At 37.7% G+C, this 22774-nt stretch overlaps 1 protein-coding gene across 2 annotated transcripts; it reads left to right on the top strand.

The window, feature by feature from the left end:
• The first annotated feature begins 63 nt into the window (after positions 1 to 63).
• RSRC2 (arginine and serine rich coiled-coil 2) lies at positions 64 to 22333 on the top strand. 2 transcript variants are annotated; one of them, XM_075012706.1, is made up of 10 exons: positions 64 to 191; positions 5989 to 6145; positions 6719 to 6762; positions 9567 to 9757; positions 11515 to 11658; positions 16000 to 16122; positions 16913 to 16992; positions 17866 to 18098; positions 19863 to 19952; positions 21690 to 22333. In XM_075012706.1, exons 1-10 carry the CDS (start codon positions 186 to 188, stop codon positions 21867 to 21869), a joined length of 1248 nt encoding a protein of 415 aa, XP_074868807.1. In that variant the 5' UTR covers positions 64 to 185; the 3' UTR covers positions 21870 to 22333. The 2 variants fall into 2 exon arrangements, with proteins under 2 accessions (XP_074868807.1, XP_074868808.1); XM_075012707.1 differs by lacking the exon at positions 64 to 191 and adding an exon at positions 7617 to 7694 and having other exon boundaries at positions 6131 to 6145; positions 9545 to 9757; positions 21690 to 22330.
• Positions 22334 to 22774: the final 441 nt, after the last annotated feature.

The following is a 22774-nucleotide window of genomic DNA, read 5'->3' as shown; positions in this document are numbered from 1 at the left end:
GAATCCACTGCGGGTATCCTCCCCCTCCCACCGCCATTGTTACATCCGGGTACCCGGTAGGAGCTGGAGCTAGCGGGCGGGGTCTCTTCTTCAGTCAGCGAGCGCTAGAGTAGCCCGCAGCTGCCGAGGGAGGCTGGGTTCGTCGGAGGAACCTGGGAGGGGAGCGAAGTCCCGCGCGCTTGAATATGGCGGTAGGTGATGTTCATCACGGGATGTTTTAAGAAGCCAGGAAGCGGGAGGACCCGGAGGGGTGGGGGATCTGAGTCGGGGGAACCGGGTACGCGCGTCGACAAAATGGCGCCCGCCTCCTCCCCCTGCCGGCGCCATAATAGGCTTCTGTGAGGGGGAGGGGAGGTTACTTGCCACCTTCGTCTTCTCTTCCAGAAGTTTCTGTCCCTTTTCCCCTCTTCGGTTTTGCGCCAGAGAAGCAGAGAGCCTTGGCGGGCACCTTTCTGGGGCTTAACTACTTGCCGCCTCTGAGGGGCGGTTGGGGAGTGAAGGCGGAGGAGCGCCTTAGATGTAGACTCTCCGTAGGTAGCGTTCCGGGGGCAACGTTCAGTTTCTCTTTATATCTTTCTTCATCTTTAGGAGTAGATTTAATACCTGAAAATATTTTCTAATACGCAACATTTAAAAGCCGTCCCCGTTGGGGCCTTTTTAAACTCTTGTTAGTTTTCTTTATTGCCTTTCTGCTCCATGTATGCCACTCTAAAAAGTGCGGGGGGAGGCGCTGAGGGATTTTGTTAACATGAATTTGGTTAACTTCGGACTTTGATTCTTCCACGTTATTCCAGATTAAAATTTCATGTTTAGAAAATTTTAAGATGTGAGAAACATAACTCTGAGAAAGAAGGAAAATGTAGTGGGCAAGTTGGTATAAGGGAGGTTTTCAAAAGTAGTCCTTTTTGATGCACCTAAAATTGATGTCAAATTTGAGATGTCTAGAAGGGGTTTGGTTTCTAAAAGAGAGGTGCATATGACACTTCATGGAAAACAGGCTTCTTTACAATTTCTTAAATTGGGCAAACTCACTAACATCTTGCAAAATTTGTCTGTGATAGTAAAGAAAAACGCATCCTTTTCTGTTTTGATAGAATCTTGTTGAATTTATTTTGTATTTGACATATCAGATTATGTGATTATTTAGTCTGCAATGTACAGGAAGAGAATTTTAATGTAAAGTAACTATGGGTGTAGAGAGAATCTTAGATCTCCTTCCTGGCCCAGAATTCGGTAGTTGTGGTTTTCAGGGAAATGCAGAACAAGTAGGCAGCTTGTTGTCACCTGCCTCCGGGATGAGGGAGTCTTGCTTATACTTAGTTTCAAAACAGCTACCAGCCTGTGAGCTCCTCAAGTACTCTTGGTCATGGCAGCCCTTCCTGTAATCTTGCAGCCATTTAAGTACTGTATCCAATTCCTTTCAATGTGTTCCCCTGTGACAGCTAGCCCCTGACCTGGGCAACAGGCAGAATTACCAGATCTGCTGTTCCTGTGGGAATACAGAACCTTACTGGCTTGTAAAATTCAATTCAGTATCAGGACTTTTCTTAATATTGATATGTTTATATTGAAAGTAAGAATATATCCATTATTAAAGACTCACAATGGATAAAAATATGGTAAGCAAATACTTACATATAAAACAATACAACAGACTTTCTAGAAACTAAATTTAGCTACCAGGTTCATCTTTCTAACACAGTTTCTTCCATAAAGTAAGTTGTAGCATTTTCTGCCAAGATTGGTTGAGATCCCATTTTCACAAATACATGCTCTGTTGATTTGCTTTCTAGGTGCAGTATGAGGGAATGTTATCTTATCCTCATTATCTATGCTCATAGACAGAAAAAAACACCTTGGCTTGCTTGTAATTTGTACTAGGGATGAGAAATCCTGTTTAGCTAACTAGTAAAAATAGTGAGGAGGAAGCAGAGGGGGAGGTTGCTCCAGGTGTGGACAGGGCTGCTGTGGCCATGCTAGATCACTCTTGCTCATGGTGCTGGGGACTGGGGCTGCCTAGATAAAGCATCCTTGCTCCTGGCACCACTGTGAGTGGGGAGTGCTCCAGAGCAGCCTCTGCCCACAGCAGCCCAGCCCAGGAGTACCTTGGGCACCTGTGCTCCAGATCAGCTTACCCTCTGGGGCTGCTGCAGAGATTAGGGTTGCTCCAGCCCCTACCAGTTAACTGTAACCAGTAAGCTTCATCCTCCTCTGTTTAGGGTGAGGCTTACTCCTTACTAGGAAGGGTGGGGTTGAGGAGAGATACTTCTTACTTCCTGTGTGGAGGGAAACCTGTTTTTTCTCCTTTGCTGATCATTAATATCTCAATACTGAAGTTAAAAACATAACTCCTTGCATGGTGTTCATGTACACATTTCACCACAATGTTAATCCCAGTGACAGCAGCTTTCATTTGAGACCTCACATTATATTCTATAGTGAATATAATATACAAATCAGACTCATAACATTTCTGTAACCCTTTGCCTGTTGAAACTTGAGGTCCTTGTGACAAATATATGAATTAACTTTAGGATGTACCTTGAGTGATCCTGCAGAGATTAAGACATGGGACTAACTTTACCCATTGTGAGTAAGTACCGTTCAAGTTGAAATGACTATGCTGTTGTCTGAATTGCTGTAGAATTCAAGGCTTTCTGTGTAGTGTAGAAGCATCCTTAGTATGCTGAATGAATAATTTTGGACATGACTAAAAAGGCTTTTGTAGACTGGAGAACAGTGTTGTAATAGTGTTAAATCAGACCGTAAGAGTTACAAACATCTCAGGAATGTAGGTTCTCTGTAACCCTGAACGGCTGCATCTACACTAGCCCCAAACTTCGAAATGGCCATTTTGAAGTTTACTAATGAAGCGCTGAAATGCATATTCAGCGCCTCATTAGCATGCGGGTGGCCACGGCGCTTTGAAATTGACGCGGCTCACTGCCGCACCGCTCGTCCCATCTGCTCATGGGAGTAAGGGGACTTCGAAGTAGGCGGGGTCCTTCCAAAAAGGAGCCACGTGGCGGCAAGCCGTGTCAATTTCGAAGTACCGTGGCCTCCTGCATGCTAATGAGGCGCTGAATATGCATTTCAGCGCTTCATTAGTAAACTTCAAAATGGCCATTTCGAAGTTTGGGGCTAGTGTAGACACGGCCAACGTGATGTTATAGTTATTCTTTTCATAAATTTACAACTAGACTAACTTAATACACCTTTGAGACTTTATTATGCAGAATTAAAGTACATTACTGTGTTATTGTGTCTGCTGTTGCCTGTTTTGAGTCCAAAGGAGGTGTGTGGTCATCAGTTTGCAACTTGAGTTCGTAACTCAGATTCTGTTGCATTTTCTGCTTAGCATGGTATGCAGACAGTAAAAAAGAGGAGAGCGTGAGAATTGTTTAACTGGTACTTCAGCCCTTCAACTGTTTTCCAGAGAAAGTTTAAAATTTAATGACAACCTTTGAAAATGCTTGTGCAAAATATACTCCAGCAGACAAAATAGCAGAGGCTGGTTAACTTACTGAAAATAAAACACAACAATTTAATATGAAACATCACGTGAAACTCATTAGTTGTGGTCCTCTGCAAATGTTCTACATGATCATTTTACCAGTAGTACTTTGAAGCACTCCCTCTCTCGAAGAAGTATGGCAAAACTAAAGAGTGGTGGAATGACAAATGTGGAGTTGTTTATGCACCGTTATCGCCTTCCATAATTTCCTGTGGGTGGGCAAAAACCTGTTTTAAGAAACACAACTCAGTTTAACCAGAGTTAAATATGACTAGAGAAGCAAAACTCAAGATAGTATTATTCTTCAGATTGACTCTCTGTTAATTTAAGTATATTAGCAATTGAAAACCAGAATCTCTAATTACCAAATTGTTTAAAACAAAAAAAAAAAACCTAACACATAAACCATTTATTTTGGATACCTTAGTGGCAGGTGCTGTATCTTGAAGATCATGTGTATAACTTTAAGTCTTCAAGATATGTAAGTGGAGGATACTTTGTATTCAGAATGTGTTTTTGTGTGCTTAAATATTTACTGTAAGTTAAATGTTCTTAAACTAGGGTATGTGAAATTATTACATAGGGGACCAGGAGCTGGCACCCTTTACCCGCAATCTTTGCTTCTTCTCTGGCAGTTACTGTACTCTTTATAAGTGTGTGAGGGGTTACTAATACTAAAGTTTGAGTATCACTGCTATATGTGTTGTACTGAAAATCAGAAAAATATTAATCTACTTGCTTGCTTTCTCACCTCACACAAGTGTTTTATAAAAAATTGTGAAGCTGCTGGTGTGGAACAAAAGAAGCAATGAATAAATATTAACTGTCTGGACAACATGGAATGGGTGTGCTAAAGCAAGTGAAATGTGAACTGTGAATATTGGAGAGATGAAATGAAAGGACTCCACAATTAGTACACAATATATCATTGTTTTGATTTGAATACTCAGAAAAAGAACATACGAGGGTGCAGTGATTTAAATTAAGACAATTTTTTTAAATGATTGAAATCACCAAGTAGAAAACCACAATTTTAATTAACTTTCATTTGTACTGCCCTTATTTTATTAAAAAGTCATCTTGTTGGTTGATATAACTATTAAATTGTTGATCTAATATAAAAGCTCTATTTTGTTGTAAATTTGGCGCATCTGGTTATGAGCTGAGAGGTTACCCTATAATTGTATACTTCTATTTAAGCAATTATATAGCTTAACTGTATAGTTTAACGTGTCAGAAAATGGTGTGATATATTGCTTATTTAGTAAATCACCTTTTGCTTATGATTTGTGTCATTGGATGGTAACAAGAATTTAAATGTGCACAACAGTGTATAAAATAAATCGTAATACACAACCTTTTAATGTTTTGGATACATATATTTCTTATCAAAGCATATTTCACATTTACAACTAAATGTTTGTATATTAAATTAACAAGTAAATTAAACAGATTATTTCAGGTCCACCTTGGAAAATTTTCAGATCTACTTCATGATTGGATCTTTGGGTTTTTTCTGAATCTCTTGAAAATGAGACAGTTGCCTAAATTATTTAGGCTGACCTGTTAGACCATATTTTAAAAGCTTTTCTTCAAAAGTAGGATTAACTGGAGAAGAGGGGAGAAATCATGTTCTTGCAGACAGGGCAAACGTGATACAGAAATCATTGAGACACAGCTTGCATGGATCCCACTATTACAAACATTTCACACAGTGATATTTTCCTAATAGCGCTGTTCTTTGGCTGACCATTATTTAACGCACGGATATATTGTGTGGGGATTTTTTATTTTTTTTATTTTATTTTTCAATTCATGTCTCTTCAAGGCCAATTCTGTACTGCAGACTTTAGTGCTACCACACTGTTTGACCTTTGTTGTGCCCTGATGTATTACCTGGTTTGCACTGTCCTGTTTGTATTGCATTAAACACAGAAGTAACTTTAGTAATGTTAATTTTATAAAAGCAGCATTAGGACGCACAGCTAAATAATGTAATTTGGAGAAGTTCAAGAAGAGCTTTATAATGTTACAGAAGTGTGTGCCAAACAATTCAGAAGTTAACAATTTTTACTGAAAGTTTTTTTCTTTTTCTTAAAAGCTCATTTATGAAAATACAGTCTTTTTCAAGAATGCTGTTCTTTTATGGTTAAACTGGTCTTGAGGAAGCCCTTAATTCTGTTCCCCACACTAGTCAGGGTGCAGCCTGTCTTGATGACAGTTCAGGGAGCAACTGTCATTTTAATATACAAACATCAATGATGCAAAATGATTATGTATCCATAATATTATTTTGATTTTAAAAAAATGGTCATTCTAGAATTTTCTAATTTTAAAAGATGCCTGATTTAGTTGAACTCGTTTAAATAAGAATCATGGTGAAAAGAGTACCTTATGAGCTGCAGTTCAGTCTATCTTTTTCAGCCTAAAAAGGACAAAAAATAAGTTTGACACATTCTCATTTGCCCATTTAGGGTAGTGATACAGAACGAGATGGAATAGCCCCAGAAAAATCATCTCCAGAGAGAGAGAAGAAAAAGGAACAGACAGATGCAGCTAACTCGCCTAGAACCACAAAACATCATTACTCAAGATCACGTTCACGATCAAGGGAAAGAAAACGGAAGTCAGGTATAGTTAATCTCTAAGTTGTTTTACATGTATGGTAGGATCCTGGCTCAGGAAATTTTGGAGACGGCATATTTTGTGCCTGGGTAATGTGCAAATAAGTTAATAAAGCAAGTTATAAATTATTTCTGATATAGACCAAAATTCTTGATTCCTTGGTTATAAGGCATGTAAATTTCATCCTAGTTATTTTGCCTTTTGAGGAAAACTGACGTTGATCTTATCTGATTGAACCTAATTTCTTATCATAGAATAAAGTAGTTTAAAATACCTAAAATAAAAACATGATCAGTTGCAGAACTTGATTTTTTTAAAAAAGAAAGGAAAAATACAGCTTTGGCAAAAGTTCTCAGAACTATGGCGCAAGTGATTTTAAGATTTAAGAACTTTAAAATTCTCTTTTAATAACACATTTTCAAGCATAGGCAAGGAATCTTTAAACATATTTGTTAATGTTTGTTTAACCTTTATTCTTGACTTTGTGGCATAGAAAACTTAAATGTCCTTTACGTATCAACAAAAATTAGACAAGAAAATTCATATTTACTTGAAAAATAACACAGCTTTCTTCTTCAGATAATGAAGGAAGAAAACACAGAAGCCGGAGCAGAAGCAAAGAGGTAATTAACACTTTGTAGTGCTTAGGTAATTATACGATACATCTTTAAAAGTATCTTGTAGTCGTGTGTATGTGTAAAATGATATATAAATGACTTTATGGTAAGTACGAAAACCCCTACTGGAAATTCATAAACTTAAATCAGTATGGAATACCTATCATAGAGAAGCATGACTTGAAGCCATCATTTTGACAAGAAGGTAATAGTTTGTAGCAAAATTGCATTCAGAAACTGGTAACTTTTTGTGGAAACAGCCAAATTAAAATTTCGTATGGAGAAGTAGAATTTGGTGTTCTTGGTGACTATCTCACAGAGCTTCCATTAGCCAGAAGCCTTAGGTCTTCTGATGCCTGACCACTGCTTGGGGTCTCAGGTAGATGCATATCCAACACCAAGGATATTTCTTTTTTTAAAAAAATCCCTACTGACTAAGCTAGGATGATTTGCAACTTCAAATTTTAAGGAATGCTACAGCATTACATATGTAACAATGTCAGCAAGAGGCAGCTGGAAGTGTGGCTGTGACAGCAAAGAGCGCTCAGAGGGCTTCTTTAAAAAAAATCAAGGGGAATGAGAAGAGGAAGCAGCAGTTGTACATTGGAGATAACTGGCTTACCATCAGAGAAGAGATGAGGAGCAAACAAGGAACAGCAGAAGTAGCCAGGAGGGAGGCTGTCATGTGGGGCAATAATAGGCTAGTTAATTGGGGAACTCCTAAAACTTAAATGTGGGACAGGAACTTTCCCTTCCCCCATCCCAATGGAAGCTCTGTAACGATTGATTTAGGAGTTTTTGTGAAATTGACTATATTGTTTAGATCACATGATAACATTTCTATAATAAATCATACTCAGCGTGCTAATGCGCGAAGAGACTGAACTGAAGACGCTCCAGACTCAGATAGCAAAATTATAAGCCTACTTCATGATAAGGTAACTATTAGTCATTCAAACTCATATTTCCCTTAAAATATCTTAAATCAGTTATGGGATGTAATGGTGTTTTTATTACTAAGTGTGTCTAAAAGACTGAAATTAAAAAAAAAAAAATTACACTTACTGTTCAGAAAGCTTTCCTTCACTTATACACATTTCAAGTTGTTTACCATACTGTGAGACCTGAGTGAACCATTTACTTCTTGCAAGTTTATTTTAAATGATTAGCAGGTTTTTCATGAGTGGGTTACCTGGTTAGTATGTCAGGGTATATCTTAGCTTTCAGATTGTGTTTGCTGAGAATTACAGGTTCTTAAAGTTTGTTCAATGGCCCCAGACTAAAGGCTAAAATACCAGTAGCTGATTTTGAATATACTTCAAAATGTCTTTCTAACTTACATTGTGTTCATGAATGTGACTCTAGTATTAAGTAATTGGTATTTAAATAAGTTTGTTTACTCAACTATAGGGAAATGTGGTTTGTTTTTTGAGTTATAGCTATAACAACTGCCTGAAAAAATAACACATTTTCAGTTTGTTAAAAATGAAATGAAGGATCCAGTACATGTCTAAAATCTGAAATTTACCAGCAGAAGTTTAGTTGAAAGGATCTGGGTGAGACTATTAACAGCTTATTGTAGATATTATCTAATTATGGAAAGTCTGTTCCAGGATCGTCTGTCTTAAGTGGCAAATAGGTACTTGAGAGAGAAGAAGGGAGGGCAAGGATATGTAGATGACCAATTTAGGTTAGAGCAGAAATAGCTGAACCAGTAAATATCAGTATATTAAAAATGAATTATATACGCTGATACTCGTATATAAGATCTATAGGTTTTCGATTCTTAGAATTATTTTTTAAAACAATTTAATTGATCTCCAGTATTTTTGTCTTAGAAATACCTAGTAAATAAGCTGAATCTATTAAGAAAGAAAATTCATCTTGATTTAATCTACAAGGAGAAAACTGATAAAAATCAGAATTGACCTTACCAAAGTACTTTGGGCACTGCAGCTATAAAAGGAGAGTGAGCCTGCATTAAAAAGAGGCACTGCAGGAAAAAATTGCAGTGCAGCATTGCAAGATATCTCCATTTTAAACTCATGTGAGACCAATATTTAACTCTAAATATCTTAGTTGTAAGTCACCAGTACTTATTGAACCATATGTAGGATAATTGTTAAACTTCAAGTAAAAAGTTATTGTACATATGTCTAAAGCTATTTGTAGGTTGACAGAGGTGCTTGTGCGAGTGGTGGTTTTCTAGAGAAATATTAAATGTTTAATTTTCAAGTATCTATACACTTATATATACATGCTTAGACTCTTGTAGAGACAGAAACATATGTTAGGTTTTTAGTGTTGCTCCATTATAGATGGAGTAACCAGTAACTGAGGGGGTAACACTTTTTTCATTGTAATGCTCCAAACTGTCATGTCAGGAGGCAGTGTAATAATATAGTATAACCCCTTTTATCTGACCCTCCATTACCTGGCACTCCGTAGTAACCAATTAGCTGGCTGGGGAAGTCTCTCTTGTGGCCTGAAGGTCATGCTGCCTTGCACTTCCCATTCTTCAGCTTGTGTGATTGGCCCTGGTCTGTGTTACATTGGATAAACGGGGTTCTGCTGTACTCAGATGGGTGCTTTAGAAATACACACATTAGATGGTGGGGGAAGTGATTAGTGTGTATTTGCAACATTAGATAGATGATGGTGTTAAGTAAAATAACCATCAGTGTTGAATGAGCTACACTCCTAAGGTTACTAATGTTGCATCACAACATATCATTTTTTATCTTCTGATACCATACTAACTCTCTTTGTTGCACTATCTTCCTGAAAGAACCAACTTCTTCTTAAAACAGGCAAGAAGACACGAGTCCAAAGAAAAGTCCTCTAAGAAACACAAATCTGAGGACCACAATGACAAAGAACATTCATCTGACAAGGGAAGAGAGAGCCTAAATTCATCTGAAAATGGTGAGGACAGACACAAACGCAAAGAGAGGAAATCATCGAGAGGCAAAAGTCATTCAAGATCCAGGTCTCGTGAAAGGTAAGCTGTCTGTATGTGATTATTGAATAATCATATTTTTTATTCTTAAAATGGTTGACAAAAATTGAGTGCTTTGGAGTTTCCTTAACATTCATATATACAGCTGAATTGGGTCAAACTCTGTTGAATATTTCCTCCAGAATGGTAACTCTAAAGTAACAAAGATTGCCATTTTGTTATGCGGTGTACTTAATGCTGGTCCAGGTAACTGTCAACTCAGGAAAAGAAATCAGGCCTTTAAGAGGCCCAGTAAAGTGCATTTGAATTAATTTTATTCATAAATTTTAACTAATGAATATATATTACAAAAATATTTAATTCTCGTAGCACCTTAACCGTGCATTTTCTTCTCCTAGGCTACATCAGGGTGATGGGAGATAACTAATGAAGTGCTTTGGGGAATAAAGGCACTTCGAAGTAGCACAGGCGCTTTGAAGTGCGCACAGCATGCCAGCACTTCGAAGTTGCTGTGGGGGAGAATTAGCCGAATGAATTGCTGCATATTCATCGTGTCACTTCATTAGTAATCTCTCATCACCCTGATTACCACGACCCCTTTGAAGTTGGGGGCAAGTGTAGACATAGCCCTACTGTCAGAGCATTGCTTTTCCCTTGTTTGTATATTTCCTGTAACATCTCTACCTCCTAAATTGAGAATTTTCTTTGCATTCTACAGTATTAAGGTATGTCAGCACCAGCCATTAACATCCATGAGTGGTGAATGGGCCATATGAGCGGCCCACCTCCACCTCAGTGAGCCTCAGCAGCCTGCAACCCACTGGGGTTCCACCTGGAGCTCCTCCTCTCACAGTGCTTTTCCCATACCAAGGCACTGGAGGCCTCATTTACTTGCTCCTCCCCCTCCGTTCCAGACCTGAAATTAGCTGTTTGGGGCTGTTCCAGCTGTGGAGGGGGAAATATGGGGGAGAGATCTTGGGTTGGAGCACAAATCAGGCAATTCATGTCTCCTCCAAAAGTGCTGGGAGGAGCAAGTAAGTTGCGGGGGGCGATCCTCCATTGCACAGTGGGGGTGGATGCAGCCAGAAGGTCCATGGGCTGTAAGTGCCTACCACTGGTCTACATTGTGTAGCTTTTAGTGACAAGGTTGTGTCAACACGGCCCTTTCACTAAAAGTCAGCATGTATGAATTTTGTTTGGTGGCAGTTTTGCTGACAAAATATTCCCACTCCCAACAAGGAGGTTTTGCATTGTCAGCAGCAGAGCACTCCTGCTGACAAAGCTGAATTCACACTTTGGCTTGTCACGGCAAAACCTTGCCTTTCTGGAGTGGAGGTTGAAATTTTCTGAAGATTCCATGAACGACAAAAGTTTTGTTTGATTAAGCACAAGTTTACCCAGACATAACCTGAGTTTTTTTATCTTACGCTATCTCTAAAACTCAGATTCCTGCATTGGAATGCTCCTGTCATGTTACGTTACTCCACTAACATAGTGCACATCAACATTAATAAGTAAGATTGCTTAATAAACTCCAATATTTGAGTGGATCTTGTAGCTTTCTTTTAGTGGTAGTCTTCTTTTGTTCTTTCAAACCCCTTACTTAAGCTGTTCAAGATATTAACTGTATGACAAACAAATGTATGTTTGCTTTATGTGGATAAAGCAGAAATTTTAGATATGTTCTGTAAGATCCTAAGTAGAAATCTCCTTTTCTTTATGCAGTGTTCCACTTTGAAATGTATTGAATTAGAAAGCTTCATAATATTTCTGAATACTTGCGATATTTGTTTTTTCAGGAGACATCGTAGTAGAAGCCGTGATAGAAAAAAGTCACGATCCCGAAGCAGAGAAAGAAAACGCCGTATAAGATCTCGTTCTAGATCAAAATCTAGACACAGACATAGAAGTAGAAGCAGAAGTAGGACTAGAAGCAGAAGCAGGTAAGCATGAAGTCATTTAAAGAAATGGTTTTCGCTGAACTGCAGACTGTCACCACTGACATGTAGCATGTTTTAATATCTATTTAGATAAAGTGGAATTGTATAATTTAATGGGCATAGCTTTGTTGCGTTAAAACCTAGGTGTTCCATTATGCTGGTTACCATACAAATGCCTAATATGATGGATTTGCCCCCAAAGAGCTTATCTAAGGCTTGGGTTCTCATCTTTTTTTAATAGAATGACTGACTCCACAGTATAAATTTAAAAAATATATATATCCTGGGATCACACCTGTTCCTCCATAGCTAGCCATAAAGCTTGTAGAGGGTACCCCATGATCTGAGAGAGTACAGACTATAGGATTTTGAAAAATATATTCTTAACTTTGTTAAAACTACAGAAACAAAAAGTTGAGCATTGAGGCTTCTGTTGACATTTCTGCCACAGTTTTCCTTGTGTGTCTTTTTTGAGAAATTGCATGATGGTTTTTAGGCAATGTTTCCTTGGGTATAAAATGCACTTACTGAAGTACAGAGCTACTGAGGATAACTTGTAAACTACTTTTGAGGTCCTTTTGGTGGATGGTGATATAGAACACAATGTGTAATTTGTTATCAATAGAGACATAATTGCTTTTGTCTGAACTATTTGTCAAGCTCACTCTGTATTTGTCTAACTTGTTCATGCCACGTTTTCAGTTTAGTCAGCTTGGAGTATAAAGTTCTCAAAGGCGAAGAACAATACAGAATGAGAGACAAGAAAAGGTGTTAAGATTGGTGTGATTAGAGCGGTGTGATTGCCAGAGTGCTTGTTAAAAATAACTTTACTGTATCTGCGTTTTGTTGTTTCCAGATGGTACTCTGCTGTAAAACACACGTCAGGATAGGGGAGCTGCCCACTCGGAAATACTAGCTATCAAAGATACTGACCCTCAGTATGTTTGGTTCACTTGACTCCACAGCTTTGTTTGACAGATCTGGAGCCTTTTGGAGTTTTTGGAGGTTTTTTACATCGTACTTGAGAGAGTGCACTTGTAGTCTTAATAGTGTTAATTTGCCTGTGGAACTTCAAGATAAAACCAGCCTTACCAGTGAGTTTAATACCAGCAGAATAAGGCATGGATGGCCAGGATATCACAGACTGGTTGCATTTGCCTTCTTTTGCATCTCTACTTTGCAGTTTTTGTTCTCAACAAATGAATGATATGCTGCAAGCACTGGTGCAAAACAGTTGATAAGTACTTACTTTGTTCAATGTGCTTGTGTTTTTAAAGGAAAAAAAGTAAATTCTAAGTGTGAAATTTGATATTCCCTCAGAACTCTTGGAGATCCTCTGAAATATTCAATTATACATCCTTATAATGTCCCCCAGATATTTGAAGTCCTGGCCTTAGTTTGGAGATCCGTAGTGACTGTTCACCATTAGATCAGTTTAGTGTCTGTGTTTTTCCACTTGGAACATCTGAAGTAACATCACAGTGACACTTGTGGAATAATCAACAAACTTCATTTGGTCAGCGATAGAATTCAGTTGTTGTAGAGTTTTTCTCACAATGATACGTTATGTCAGAATGCGCTTCTTGAAAGGTAGCGGAGGGAACATATGTGACATAATGAACATGTTCCTAGTGGTATTTAATGTAAGCTTTTAAGTTGCTTTTTGGGGGAATGTGGGGAATAATGTGTTTCAGTTCCCCCTACAGTGCTAAACCACTGCAGACCACATGTGTTAAATGCTACTGGATCATTTTTAGATTAACAAAGCAGCCTTTTGTATATTTTAATTACCGCATGTGCACTCCCTGCATATGATCTTGCAGCTTCTTCAAGAACCAAGTTCAAAAATAACTGAAACTGAGCGGCAAGTTTGCTGGACAAATAAGAGGCCTTCACAGTTCAAATCATGAATGTGCCCATGGAACATACTTGCAATATAGGATTGCAAGTAGATTGTGACATAAATCCGTGTGTGCGTGCGCGCTTTATTCAGGCATGATTAAAATCCTGGAAAAGTGAGTCAGTGTTGTTTTGAAATCAAGTGTATATGGGTCACACCAACTCTTGTGGGGGTTTTTTATTTTTATTTCAGCAGCAGCTGGACCTTCATTTCACATCTACGCTTGGGATAAAGCCACTGAACTGAGTTCCAACAAGAATTAAATTTGCAAATCAGTTATAATTTCCACCACAAAATGAAGCCGTGTATGCACAAAATACTGCTTTTGCTATGCTACAGCACTGTCTTAATCTCTCAGCATTTTTAGTTGTCCAGAGCATGAGTTTTGTGACCGTTTCCAAGAAACGCTGTTTCCCAAGTGAAATTTCTTCATTGGCACTTGATTCAGTCTTGTGTCTTCATCTTTGGTGTTTATAACTGTGGCAGTTCTGCCCTGGCTTTGCCCAGATTCAATGCTCAGTGTGGGAGCATGAAGTACTAAGCAACCATTTTTCAGCTGTACACTATAAAATGCTCAAATATAGAAGTTAAAAAGCTTTTAATTTTCTTGATACCTTGCTTTGGCACATCAGTGATCAGTCCCTGGTAACTGGTGCTATGATAGAAAGACAGGTGTCTCTGAAACATGCTGAGGGTGAGCTCAGTTCTGTGCCTCTTTTCACAGTGCCAGAGTCAGTGTTTTGACAGTGATTTCTTCAGATTAAGAAGTAAATTGACCTTTCTTTTCCCACCTTTAGTGAAGATTGACATATTGTATAAATATGGCAGCTGTAATACTCTGCAGCTTTGCTTGCAGTCAGTGCAGCTATGAAGAAATCAGTATTCAACTCTGAGTCAAGTTACAAATTATATCACAGCCATATTCCTTATCGCATTTAAATGTCAAATTGCAAAAGCTTTGGTTACTGTACATCTTAAACTTTAACTCCTGTGGCATTATTGAAGGACCACTACTGGTGCCTATGGGTAGATCTGATTGTACAGGGAGGACCATCCAGAGGGGCAAGGAGGGCACATGTGAGGGCACCCTATTTAGCGATTTAAAATTTGGCAGGGACATACGGAGGTTTTGCACCTCCTGAATGCTGCCATGAGTCACCTATGAGTGCTGTCTCGTGCAATCTGCTGTCTGTCAAGAACTTTACAAAAGTTAGGATGAGGTGGTTGTAACGTTCCTCTTGTCAAAGACTTACAATGCATTAAGCCTTGATAGTTGTTGTTCATGTCATTTGTTAGCAGCAATATATATTTTTATAGTCAACCTAATATAATTATGCTTTTATATGGAGAATTTTATATTTGAGGAGGAAGGGGCTTGCCAGATGAGCTGTTGTTTAGTTTCCAAAATTTTTCTTAGTTCCCAAACATTGTATAATTGAAACTAGCTTTTTTCAGTTTGCTGTTATTCAGGAGATCTATGCTTCAGAGTTCTCTGTTCTGGATAGAAATGTCAAAGGAGTAGTACTCGCATTCACTGGTATAACTGAGCTTCTGAATCCCTGGGTACAAGATGATGTTCTAACTTAATTTTACATTTTTTAGTTTTAGCAGGACTACTTGCCAAAAATATTCCTGCACATATTTTCCTTATTTCTGTCTAGATTATTCATAAGGAAAGTCTAGTGCAGTTTAAAATTGTGCAGTCAGAACACAGCATTTACAAAGCAACTGTTGATAGTCAGGTGACTCCAAGATTAGGACTCTATTAGCAATTTTTGAATATTGCAGATTTATCTTGTACCAAGTCCATTGTGTTTCCTATGTAAAACCATTCCTTGACTTAGAGCTGAGCTTACTTTTTGATCTTTTATCAGGGGTTTTTGTTTTACTACTTCGTTTTAAGAGGTAGTAATGTCCTATATATAAAATTTCGAGATGATTATTATAAATTCCTTCCAACTTTTTCAGATACCAATTAAAAAAATACGTTTAAGACAGACGTCCACCTGTTAGTGTTGGTTGGGGTATGGAAATGTTTCCCAGTTATTTTATTGAATTTCACACCACAAATTACTGTTTCTGGTAGCCTTTAAGATACTAGGTGCAAAAGAGAGACTTCCATGGCTGCCTCTTATGCCATATTTAAAACTTTTAATTTCATAGCTTGCTTGAACTCTATACATTTCAGTCAGATGATTGAGGAACTTAATTTCTTAGAATTAGAAGTTTTAACATTTCTATTACATACTTATGGCCTCCGTTTTCATTTAAGATTTTTCCCTTTTGATGCATTGTTTTATATTATGCTTCCAACATTTTAACCTTCCACTGTGTCTTTGGAAAGCAATTGAAGGATTAATGTTAACGTTCTTCAAATAATTGAAAATACACATGGGTTTATTTCAGTGACTAATGGATCTTTTTATTAATATGGTCCCTTATAGAGAAAGAAAGAAGAGAATTGAAAAACCCCGAAAATTCAGTAGGAGTCATAGTCGAAGTCCAAGTCCACCACCTTTTAGGGGGCGAAACACAGCAATGGATGCACAGGAAGCATTAGCCAGAAGGTACTCACTTTCATTTTAAAAAACTGACGAAATACTTTCATACTTTCCCTACATAATGACAGTGCACATATTTGACCGGACAAGATTCTTTACTGTATTTTGCAAATGTATATCGCTAATAAATAATAAGCAGTCCCATGGCACCTTAGAGACTAACAAATTTATTAGGTCATAAGTTTTCATGGGTAATGGGTAAAAACCCTCTTCAGATGAAAATGGAGTTCAGAAAAGGAATCCAGAGTTTATGGAGCTGGGAGGAGGAGTTTAATGAAGTAAAGTAAGTGTGATGTTACATGCCTGCAAATACCAAAGGTGGGGAAGTTGCCCTTATATTGCATAAGGCAGTTAAGATCTCTGTTCAGGCCAAAACATGTTAAATTTATAAATGAATTCCAATTCAGATGTGTTCCTCTATAATCTTTGTAAAGGTACAGACTAACACACAGCTATCCCCTCTGAGACTTTTTGCTAGCCAGTTAATGTCAGTTGCGGTGGCTTTTGGGATTTGAACAGCAAATCCACCCAGGGCTGGATTAAGACCACCAGTTCACGTCTGACTGTGTGGTGTTTTACTTCATTTTTCTTGCTGCTCAAATATCTATTTAGTACTATCATAAGCTTTTTAAAAATATCTTTAAATATTTACAGGTTGGTTTTTGCTTAGTAATATTCATGTTCATTCTGACTTTGCTCAAATAAATGACATTTGTATGGAAGCTGATTGATATTGGTAGTCTTTTTCCATATTAATTTTTTTGAATTACCCTTTTATTGTGTAAATCACTTGTAGGTTGGAAAGAGCAAAGAAATTGCAAGAACAGAGAGAGAAAGAAATGGTTGAAAAACAGAAACAACAGGAAATCGTTGCAGGTAATTTTTTTAATTAAAGTTTAAGTACAGAAGAGTAGTGAAAGGGAAAATAGGAGGTAGCTTTGGATCTTGGATGTAACCAGTTTTTACAGAACCAGTTGAAATATCTGTAACCTTTTTTTCCTTGTTCCATAGCTAATTATGGTAACCTGGAACATGTGGTGTCTGTTGCATGAGACTGTTTTTGAAAACTCACTCTTGGGATTTTTGTTGTTTCCATCAATGCTCAGTACCATGATCACTGTCTTGAGGCTGACTTGCTAATAAGACCTCTCTGCATGTTAGTGGGACACTATGTAGGGTCCATAGCTGGACAAGTAGTCCAAAGCATTCCTGAACCCCTTTTTGGCCCAGGAAGTGAGAGAATTCTGTTTAAGAATAGTGCTCCAGTTTCCCATATGGTGTTCCAGTCAAGTACTATATTACACATTAGACTTAATCCAAAAAGTATGTAACACACTCTTCTGGCTTTTAGTTACTCATTGCATGATGGTGATGAAGAATGTGCAGTTCTCCTTTTTTAGCTATCAGTCGAGAAATACATTTGTGACATAGGTGCATCTAGTTTTTTAAATTGTAGGTGTTTTTTTTTGAAAGTGAGTTTTAATGTAACATTAAATTTAAACACCATTTTGCTAAAATCCACTGAAGACTTCCCATTTTGAGCATGGATGCACTTTAGAAAATAGCAATTTTATTTTTCATCCAGATGGGTTCAGTCTGTTTTCTAATAATGTGAATTAGAAAACAATTGCTAAAATTATATTGAAGTGTTGCTGCTTTAACAGCTTGTTCCTTGTGTTGAAAGATTATTCATAATTTTAGCATTTACCTTTATTTCACTCACATTTGTTTCCACATTTTTCTCTTCAGCTGCTGCTGCCACTGGGGGTTCTGTCATCAATGTTGCAGCTCTTCTGGCATCAGGAACCCAAGTAACTCCTCAAATAGCTATGGCAGCTCAAATGGCAGCACTACAAGCAAAAGCACTGGCAGAGACAGGAATAGCAGTACCTAGCTATTATAATCCAGCAGCAGTAAACCCGATGAAATTTGCTGAGCAGGAGAAAAAGCGGAAAATGCTGTGGCAAGGGAAAAAGGAAGGGGTAATTCTCTTTCTACTTTTAGTGTACAAGCATCTTAATCAATATAAATCAGTTTAAAATGTTTGCTTTCTGTGTGACGTTAAACTGAGTCAACAAGCAATTTCATTCTGACAGTCTGTTAGCAACAGCACAACGTTAAATTTGGAGTGTAGAAAATAAGAAATGACTTAGTGAATGTCAGATGTTACAATGAATGGGAATCATAAGAACCCAAATACCCATATTGCTCATAAGGTATAATTGCATTTTAAAATAGATTCTTTGCAAGATGGCCTTTTAAAATTGATTCCTTGCAAGATGGCCTTTGCTTTGGGAGATACAGCTTGGCTTATATCCAAAGAAACTAAGTACAAACTCTTGATTTCCATGGAGTGACAAAAATATTATGCTTCTACAGCCTGTTATCCTACCCCATGTCATAACATCATTGTGAAAGTTGGATCATGTACTTTGGTCAAGAATCTTTCTTGCACATTGCAGTCTTACACTAAACGAGTGTTTGCTATGCTGCAAAAATGTCTGGGATGTAAAACAGCACATTAAGGCGATAACAATTGTATGGTTTAAAAAACTGCAAATTTGTAGTTTTTTAAATTTTTGGCTACCAGATTTATAATAGCATTAATAGAAATATAGGTCTTTGAATGAAAAGAGGCAGGCTTTAAAAATACTTAAATATATAAAAAGCAAGTGAGGATTTCAGTAGTGGTTCAGCTTTCCACTTCCAAGTGCCAAAGATTTGGGGTTAGTGTTTAGTGGTTGTAAACACCATATACTAATATAAAGAATTTGTGGTATATCAGATTCATTGTCATCAAGTTACTTTAGTAAACAAATTCAGGTTATTTTCTAGATTTGAATTTCTCAAATTCTATTTTCTACTGAATGTCTAGTATTATAAAGTGAAAGATTGAAAAGCACAAAAAGCTTGAAACTATCCTTTTGGAATAGGAGACACTGCATCTCAAAATAACTCTTCACTGTCCTGTAAAATTTCAAGATATGATAGCTTATGTAGTTTGACGCTCCAGCTCTACTGCAGTTCACAGAGACTCAGTATGCTGCCTGAGTTCCAGCTGGCACGGGAATCATCAGTCTTCCCCTCCCTCCCAATGGTTGCTGTTAGCAGAGCCACCATGAGGGGAACTGCCAACACTGCAAGACCCTGTTCATGCTGGGAGGCAGCTGAAATGCTGCTTCCTGCCTGAATGAGCTGGCAGGGAGCCTGACCCCACTCCCTGCTGGAGCAAGGGGAAATGAGGTAGGGTGGGAGCCTGTTGGAGCTGGGAGGTGGTTTAAATGCTGTGTCCTTTCTGCAACAGGCTGGCAGGGAGGCGAGCCTGCTTTCAGTGGTTACTTTTGTTTACTCAACATTCCTACCATGGAGTTGAGCAGACTTTGATCTTGTGTCCATGCTAGCTGTCTAAGACAGTGTATTCTGTGGTGGATTTGAAAAATTAATGCATTTGGTCTTTGTTTAGTTTGTATGCAGTACTATATTACTAGAGAGGTCTGCAACAAGCACAGTAGATGTGAGTAAATGTGGTGATTGTGAGCAGTTGATTCAGATAAAAGTGAGTGTGCTGTTGAATTGTTCATCTCATTCAAGTGTGATGTGTTATTGAAAAGGTTGGGAACAACTGGTCTAGACCTTAGCATTCTTGAGGCATCTTTCTGTCTGTTTGCTACTACTAGAAATGTAATTTTAATAGAAATGTTCTGAAAATTATCTTAAATTTGTGTAATTGTTTCCTGCTCTTGTAGGATAAATCACAGTCTGCAGAAATATGGGAGAAATTGAATTTTGGAAACAAGGACCAAAATGTCAAATTCAGAAAACTAATGGGCATCAAGGTACGGAGTTCTGAATTTGTATTTGGTTCTCTAACTTCTTTGTTTTACGATAATCTTAATACTCCTTGAAAGAGTGTCTTATGAATAATACCCATTTTAAAATGCTTAAATGCTTGAAACCACATTTTTGGGTGTTGTAAAATTAAAAACTTCATGTTAACAGGCTGTTTGTAAATTTAAATCAGAAGTATTTCCCAGTTCAAGTAAACATTCTTAAAGTCGCTTTGTGCTCACTCTTGACTAAATATTTTTCAGGACCTAGAACAAACTATTGGATTTTAACTCAGCTGTTATTCACAGCATAGTACTTACACAAGTAACGAGCAGTCCTTTGGTACCTTAGAGACTAAGCTTTATTAGATCATGAGCTTTTGTGGGCAAGACCTACTTCCTCGGAGGAAAACAGAATCCAGGGTTTATAGAACCAGGGAGAGGGTTGGGGGAGTTGAAGGGCCACTAGTAAGACCAGTGAAGCAAATTAAGCAGATCGTGGGTGACAAGCTAGTTTTTTTCCAACCTCAAGAAAATATTTGCTAGCGGCCACACACCACAGAAACACTAACCCAGGAATCTGTCCCTGCAGCAAACCCCATTGGTAACTCTGTCCACATATCTATACAAGCAACACCCTGACGGGGTGTCACCACATCAGCCGTCACCATCAGGGGATCATACACCTCCATGTCCACTAATGATATGTGCCATGGTGTGCCAGTAATGCCCTATGATGCCATGTATATTGGGGAAACTGGACAGTCTCAACGCCAAAGGGTGAATGGACATAAATCTAACATCAGGAACTGGAATACCCATAAACCAGTAGGGCAACATTTCGACCTCTCTGGATAGTCAGTAATGGATTTAAAAGAAGACATTCTTCAAAAAAAGTATTTTACAACAATATGACAAAGGGAGACATCTGAATTTGAATTCATTTACAGATTTGACACCTTTTAAGCTAGCCTGAACAGCTATCTATCTTAACTATCTTGTGTGTTACAAGGATAACTTCACCACCTTTTGATATTTGCAGGAATGAGAGAGATCCTACTTAAATTTGCTTCATGAACAGGTCCTACTAGTGACAGGTAACCTCTTATCTACTCCCCTGCCTGTCTCATATAAGTCCTGGATTCTGTTTTTCCTCCATTTTTCATGTGAGGAACTGGGGTCTTGCCCATGAAAGCTCATGACCTAGTAAATTTGTTAGATCCTGAGGTACCACAGGACTGCTTGTTTGTGAACCTGCACACTAACAGAGAGATCCCTCTGCATCTAGTAGTTATTTGTAGGGTTATTGGTAATTGGAGACATGCATTTGGATTAATCCGGATTACTATTTTGTACAAATAAAAATCAATTTAGAAATAAAGGAAGAAGCATTTTTTTATTATTTAGGAATGAAGAGATCAGATTAATAAATTAGGAAAAAAAACTGAGATTTCACCTTCAACTTTAAACTGTTCTACCTTACTGTTAAAGAGCCCAATGTTGATTTTAGTCTGTCTTTTTAAAAGCTCGGTATATGTTTAATGTAATTCAATATTAGTTTTTCACAGGTGTGGGGAACTTAATATTGCTAGTAGGTATCATAACATTTGAATGCCTACTATAGGTCATATTATTAAGACAGCCATGTAAAAGGCCTTGTATGAAGCTTGAAAAAGTTAATACATTACTGCTTTGATTGTGCAACAATGATTTAATCTTTCTATTAATCACTTGTCTGATTTCTAGAGTGAGGATGAAGCTGGTTGTAGTTCAGTTGACGAAGAAAGTTACAAAACTCTCAAGCAACAGGAAGAAGTATTCAGAAATCTAGATGCACAATATGAGATGGCACGATCACAGACACACACACAAAGAGGAATGGGACTGGGGTTTACGTCTTCAATGCGAGGAATGGATGCTCTTTGAAAAAGAACATGATTTTAAAGCCTGGGACTTTGTGGATGACTCCTGTTCTGAGATTGGGTCCTTGTTCACCAAAAAGCTAGTATTCTAGCTTGCATGGGTGTTGCATTGACTTTAATTTATTGAAAAGTACAATTTTTCTGTAAATATGAGATCAGTGATACTGGTGTTAGTGTTGTAATCAGGTTATACCCACTTCCATTAAACTTGACAACTATAGAATGACAGTATTTTTAGTTAAAAGTTCTACTTTTTCAAACAAAGCAGCAGCTGAGGTAAACTCATACATGGATATTTCTTGTCCGCTGTCTTGTGTACTTTTGTACTTTAACCTTGTACAGTTATTTTCAACTCTTGAAACATGAAAGAAAAAGTATGTAGATGTTATCTAGCAGATTGGGCTGATTGGCACATAATCCAGTGCAAAAACCTGGTTAATAAACATGTTTTTCTCTAACCTTCTATTTTTAAATGTACTTTAAGGCTTCTTTTAACTAGTTTATTTTAAGTTACTCCATAAAAAGTTTATTGTGAGTTTCCAGTTATTAATTAGTTTACCATATGGAGTTCTGTACTGGGAATAATTAAAATAAAAGGGCTGAGGGACATTCAAATAAGAGTAACAGGCACTGAACATTTTCCTTTTTGAACTTGAAATTTCTGCTTGACTGTTACTATGGTGTATACAGTGTGTCCCAATCTAGTAGCAGGTGTTGAAAACCCAGCAACCAGTAAACAAGGATTTACTTATCAGAGTGAAATACAATTGCGGGGAACTACTCCTTCATCCATAGCCAGCTGTCCTCCCCCCTCCCCTTTCCCTAGTCTCTTGTTGGCTAACTGCTCTCCAATGCTTGGATTCAGAGATGCTGCTAGTACTTAATCCTTGTATTCTGAGTGGAGCATAG

The sequence above is a fragment of the Carettochelys insculpta genome, chromosome 18, assembly GCF_033958435.1.
Source record: "Carettochelys insculpta isolate YL-2023 chromosome 18, ASM3395843v1, whole genome shotgun sequence".
Classification (NCBI taxonomy): Eukaryota; Metazoa; Chordata; order Testudines; family Carettochelyidae; genus Carettochelys; species Carettochelys insculpta.
The sequence above is the reverse complement of the archived record's forward strand: the minus strand, read 5'-3'. Positions and strand labels throughout refer to the sequence as shown.